At 52.1% G+C, this 6,082-nt stretch overlaps 1 protein-coding gene across 1 annotated transcript; it reads right to left on the bottom strand.

Annotated features, from left to right (window-relative positions):
- Nucleotides 1-336: 336 nt before the first annotated feature.
- Nucleotides 337-6,082, bottom strand: LOC135814925 (SCO-spondin-like). Its single transcript, XM_065328124.1, has one exon. The coding sequence runs from the start codon at nt 5,434-5,436 to the stop codon at nt 1,066-1,068; it is 4,371 nt and encodes a 1,456-aa protein (XP_065184196.1). The 5' UTR covers nt 5,437-6,082; the 3' UTR covers nt 337-1,065.

The following is a 6,082-nucleotide window of genomic DNA, read 5'->3' as shown; positions in this document are numbered from 1 at the left end:
CCTAATAAAGATATTATTATTATTTTTTATCCGCTGGACTGTAGGGAGGCGCAGCCCCCCCCCCCCCACTCCGATAATGCACCATGTAGAATGTGCCACCACGCAACGTCTGTAGGGCCTTCCCTATCAAAATAATACATTGTGATTTTTGTGTTTTTCAGGTCACACAAAGGAAAAATGCGGCCACAAATCCCTCGTACCGATCCTTCCGCATGCCTGTACATTGCATTGTTATGTGTGTGACAAGACAAGATATGGTAGTGGAACATGGAAAAAATGGGTGTCGGCTCGTTTCCCCATGCCCCCCCCCCCACAATTGTTTCTTGGCTAGACTCCTGAGTTACCATTGGTGATTGACATCAACTGACGAAATGCTGCTTCAGGGAGCTTCCAACAAAGCAGCAGCGGCAATGCAATGTCCTCACGTAATGCACAGACAGTCGTATCAGTGCTAGCAAGAGTATAATATAAGCTCCCAGGGAGCTAATATACTCTTAGCGCTACGTCAAGGTGCATTTTTAAAATAGAATAGTGACACTTGCACAGAAGAGAAGCCAAAGCAAAGCATGCCGCCATGCCATAACATAATATTTATAAGAATGTCTCGGGGCTCGCGGCAGGCAGGCACAAGAATACGGAGCTGCAGCGTGTGTGTGGGTGTGTGTGCGTGTGCGAGTGTTGGGGTTCCATGGTCACTAAAACAAAAACATCACTGTAGACTTGTGCAATGTGCTCGAACATCACAGTGTGTAATATACTCAAGTGAACCGTATAAATTTGGCGGCTTCAGGGGGAGGGGGAGGGGGGGGGGGTCTTTTGCCCCGGTGTCTAAGTGGTTACAGAGAAGAGACGTTTTGCCGCTCAAGAGCAATTGTACCAAAACACACACACGGATACATGGCAGTTTAGGCATTCTCATTATAATAATTATAGCGCAAACGTGCCTTCGAGTACGTGAAAGCATGGGAAAGGGAATTCGAATTATAGATGTTTGATGATAGCCTTTGTGAAGTTTCATTTCCTTGCAACATGACCGTGTATATTCACCTAAAGAACACATCCTGCTCAGTCAGGTCGGCGAGTTACGGGCGGTTTTACGCTCGGTTTCGGGGGTGGCATCAGTGGCTGCTTCTTGGGCGGCACTGACGGACTGGCCGAGGCCGGCGTGGCCGCAACTGGCACTGCAGCACTGAACTTGGGCTTTGTACTGGGCTTGGCGGCGACCGCTGGCTGGGTTCTTGGACTGTGGCCGCCAGTGCCGGTGGCGTGCGTAGCCGCGTGTGACATTGGCTTGTCTGTGAATGCGGGCCGAGCCTGTGGACTCTGGCCACTGCCTGGCTGTGAGGATGTGGTGGGCTTGGAAGGCGGCGCGGGCTTCAGTGGCTTCGCTGGCAGCTTTGGCGATGCCGTTGCCTCCGCAGTTGGAGGCTGATAGGGTGGTGCCGACGGGATGATGTTCGACGGCTTACTGAACGGCACTTGCTTCTTTGGGGCCGCTGGTGCCGGTCGAGATGGCGCTGGCCTTGTTGGTCGCGAGTCGGTTCTATCATCATCGCTCAACAGGTTCTCTCTTGATTCAGTCCTCTTTTCTTTAGCCAGCGGCGAAGAAAAGGCAACCACAGGTCGAGGCGGCGGTGCCTGGTTCGGTCGTGGAGGGGGTTGGCTGTTGGCTGTGCGCGGCGGTAGAATGACGGCGGCTTTGGGCTTATCTGAGTCTCTGGCCAAGACGTATTCACTCTGCCTTGTGTCCCCCCTTGACAAACTGCCACGCCTCGGCGGCAGGACCGTGGAGCCAGATCGTTTCATGTAAGCAAGGATGACAAGAACAACAACTACCAGAATGACGAGCATTGCCACAACAATACCGGCAATAGCGCCTCCTGATACTCCACCAGCCTGCTCTGAGGTGCATGCCGGACAAGTCCGAGTCTGATTCAGGTCACCTGTGCATGGGGCAATCCGAGTTGTGTTACATTGACGATGGCGAACTTGAACGTTGTTTACCGGATCTTCACCGCATAGTGAACAGTTGCCAGTATCAGCCCATTCGCTCCATGGCAAGAACCTGGCACAGATGCGCTCATTAGTTGTTGGGCCGGTGCAGTTGCGTCCACCATTAGTCGGAGGTGGGCTGGTGCATGCTCGCACTCGACTCTGGCTGTGTTCTTCATCGCAGTTTCCACGCCATTCTGACCAGTCACTGAGACCACCGTCTTGGCACACAGGACATGGTTCGCGCTGTTCACCTGCACCCGAGCACTGAGCACCTCCTTCCATTGGCTTTGGACTTGTGCAGTTGCGAATCCTTTGCCTGTAGCTACCTCGTGGACAGCCATAACAAGTACCTACTTGACTCCAGCCTGTCCACTGTGTCCACTGACCAGCTATGGACATATCACATGCTAATACGTTACAGCTATCAGTGTCTGTGGCTGATCCTGGGCAATTGTTAGCAACCGGACATGTTCTCATGCGCACACGTGCACCGATACCACAGGTAAGGGAGCAGCCTGACCAGGCTCCCCAGATATTCCATTGAGAACAGGAAGGTCTCTGGCAGCTGATAGAGTTGGTTTCCACTACCAAATCATCAGACCTACAGCTCTTGCCACCGTTGGTTGGCGATGGCTGGTTGCAAGAACGCGTTCGCACCTGAGAGCCAAGGCCGCAAGTAGCGGAACATGGAGAGTAGCCGGACCATGCTGACCAGCCACCGTCGACAGGAGCAGGTCCACAAGCTTGAGTATTGCATGCATCAGAATCTGTGGCAGAACCAGGAGAGCATTCACCAGGTAAAGGACACAAGCGGGAACGGACACGAACACCTCCACCACACGTCTTGGAACATGTGCTGTACGGGCCCCATGGTGTCCATGTTGGACAGGCTGCGGTGTTACATTGCTCTGAAGTTAGAGCAGAACCAGAACATTGTGATCCGCCATTGGATGGCGGTGGGTTGCTGCACGTACGTAGACGAAAACGAGTTCCACCTCCGCATGTAGCCGAGCATCCAGACCATGAACTCCATTGTGCCCAGTTACCATTGACAGGTGTGGCACATTGAACGCGGTTGCATGTTTCCCGGTCACTAGTTGCACCAGCGCATACCGTACCACCATTACTTGGCGGTGGATTATCACAGTCCCGAGTGCGTGTCCTTACACCACTTGTACCACAGGATTGGGAGCAGCCTGACCACACTGTCCAAGGACTCCACTGACCATTCACAGGACCACTAGTTGAACGTGAGCAGTCAGCACCTGTCCAGCCACGGTTACACAAGCATGAGTTGAGATTTGTGCACACACCATTTCCTGCACACACCCTACCACCACTTGATGGACATGGTGTAATGCCAAGTGAACTTATCGATCTGCAACGTTGGCTGACGCAAAGAGAGCTTGATCCACATGGAGAACCGTCGGCCACTAAGCTGAAATCGACCATGTCCGAAGTTAGCGGGATTGTAGTTGATTTGCAGACGACTGTGCCTTGGCTATATCTTATTGTGATAGTGCTTGTTCGGCTTGATGACGAGATTATGGCAAAGGCTGCTCCGCCGGTACATTGAAGGCGACCGCAACGAACATCAGTAGTTGCGCATCTCAAGTAGGTGGTTGAAGTGGAACCACAGTTGGCATTGCCGGAGCCCTGCGTGTTTTGATCGTAGCAGATCTGAGGAGCAACGGCTGCAGATGTTCCCCATGTTCTCTTGCACTGAGTATCGTGAGTGTTACATTGTCCATTGTAGCAAAATGATGCCAATGACCCCGAGCCGCAAGTCTGGCCGTTCTGCGCAAAGATATTGTTGGGACAAGTGTGCGTCAGGCCTGAACATGTCTCAGCTACGTCGCAGCTGTTCACAGCAGAGCGGCAGAGTGTGCCCGTAGCACGATAGCGGCAGTTTTGACAGCATGGACCATCGCTGCATTGAGAACCGGTGGTGAAACGACATGTAGCTGGATTACAACATGTTGTTGTGCACTGTGCTGCTGTACCACAATCACATTGCTCAGTGCCCTCCACAAAACCATTGCCGCATACCGGGTCACCAAATAGTGTTGTTGGCTGGTTGTCCATACACGAGCCAGCACCGCGTGATAGAAACGTGCTGAGATCAGAGCGGCTACAGCTGGACCATACCTGCGGTGGAACACGGGATGCGGTGGCAGCCATTACGCATCCGCCAGCACTAGATGAAGCTGTGCATGTACAGCCGCGGCCATCGTCGTGGCCCATTCCGAGATTGTGACCCATTTCGTGCGCCATTGTGCCCGCTACCGCTGAGAACGCTGACGCTGTGTCTTGGTTGACACCTGCAGATCTTGATGAGCACATACCGGAGACCGGAGCAATACCAATTGTGGAGCCAGCAAAGTCTAGCCCAGACATTAGTTGTGCATTGTCATGGGCAATACGACCCACAAGTTGAGCGGTTCTGTATGCGATAAAATTGTCGAGCATTGTATCTGCTATGCTTGACGTGACAAAGCGGTCTCCCATGTTGAAAATCTCCACAGCTACCAATGGCACTCGGATGTTCAGTTGTCTGTAAAGCGAATCGACAAAATTAGCGACAGACCGAGCACGATTTGCAGCAACGGTCAAGTCGCGATTTACTCTAGAGCTTTGATAGAGTGTTGCATCCAGCACCAGTAGTAGCTCCACATAGCGTGTGACCGATGAGGATGTCTGGCGTTTAGTGCGTTGGTGAATGTGCACGGTGTCCTTGTCCACATTCAAAATGCCCTGTGCTAGGTCCAGTGGTGATGCATGGTCTTGGCTTTTGTTAGTTGATACACCACAACTCCCGAAGTGAATTTTCTCTTTAGAGTCACCCGCTTTGTAAACAGCATGAAGGTGGGTGCCATTCGGAGTGGGTTCATTGGTCAGCGGTTCAATGAAAAAGGTCCTCTCCATTGTCCAGTGACCAGCTGGTCCTACGCCAAATGATCCAGAAATTCCATTGCATGTATTGATTACAGCATGACTTGCTCCATGACTAAATCCATCCATCTCACCCTGGTAATAGCAGTTGACAGCATCATGATCCACAACAAGGTCTCCATTCTCTTTGAAGTAACGTACTTGTGTGCCAACCGGTAACAGCATAGTATTTAACTCCAGCTGCAGGCGAAATGTCTGCCCAAAGGCCTGGATGTCAAAGTCGGTCGATGGTGGGTGGCTATAGGTGTTGTCTCCTTGAGTCGCTCGACGCTTCCGAACTCCGTGCAGGTGGTGAGCTGTGTCAACATGTACTGTCTCATAGCGGTGTGCAAGTTGTCGAAGGCGCTCGTGGCCAGAAGCTAATTCTTCATCGAAATCAACTAAACGTGCCGAGGTCGCGGCCAGAAAGCAGAGGAGTGCGATGGCAACCACTCGCCAGAGACCCCGGACGGAAGTCACGCAGGGGTGTTCAGCGTTGCTAGCCGACATGGCCAGTGCCGAATCGCAGCAGCCTACAACAGCAAAAGTAACTACTGATTAACTGAACTATAACGGAGCAGAGGACCGCATACGCGCACGCAGGGTCAAGCGCACGCCGAATTCGGAGTTTCGGATACGCTCTCAGCTCCGACACTCGACCAGAGCAAGGCAAATAAATTATAATACCAATCTCCGCTTAGTTATGCTAGTTGACTCTGGCTAACCGGGATTGATGTTGACAACATCACACGGACCAGGACTGCACTGACGCGGCTATGTCTGCAGCCGCACTGCTTGCGCTCCCCGGCAATATGCCGAATACTTGCAACTACTAGTATTAGTAAGAGTACTCGGATGGAAGTATGCTAGTATGCTAGTAGAAATGACTAAAACTCAACTCTTCCAATCCTTTTTTCTCCGCGAGGCTGACTGAATCACTACGGTCAGCTAAGCCGCAAGCGCACATACAGTCGACTCAGCTTCCTTCCTTTTCTCGTTATTCTGGTCGTCCTGAACCACAGGACGGCTTTTCCGAAATAAGCTGCTCGGTGCGCCGCAGTCGCACAAGTACTAACTAAAGCCTGACTTGGGTATGTGTGTGCCTTGCCAAGGAAGTCATTGTTGAGATCATTCACAGTTTTCTGACCCGCTGAAT

The sequence above is a fragment of the Sycon ciliatum genome, chromosome 4, assembly GCF_964019385.1.
Source record: "Sycon ciliatum chromosome 4, ocSycCili1.1, whole genome shotgun sequence".
Taxonomy (NCBI): Eukaryota; Metazoa; Porifera; class Calcarea; order Leucosolenida; family Sycettidae; genus Sycon; species Sycon ciliatum.
Note: the sequence above shows the minus strand (reverse complement) of the source record. Positions and strands in the feature narration are given on the sequence as shown.

Coding starts and splice junctions, on each gene's coding strand:
- LOC135814925 (XM_065328124.1), bottom strand. CDS start 5,436: ATGTCGGCTAGCAACGCTGAACACCCCTGCGTGACTTCCGTCCGGGGT.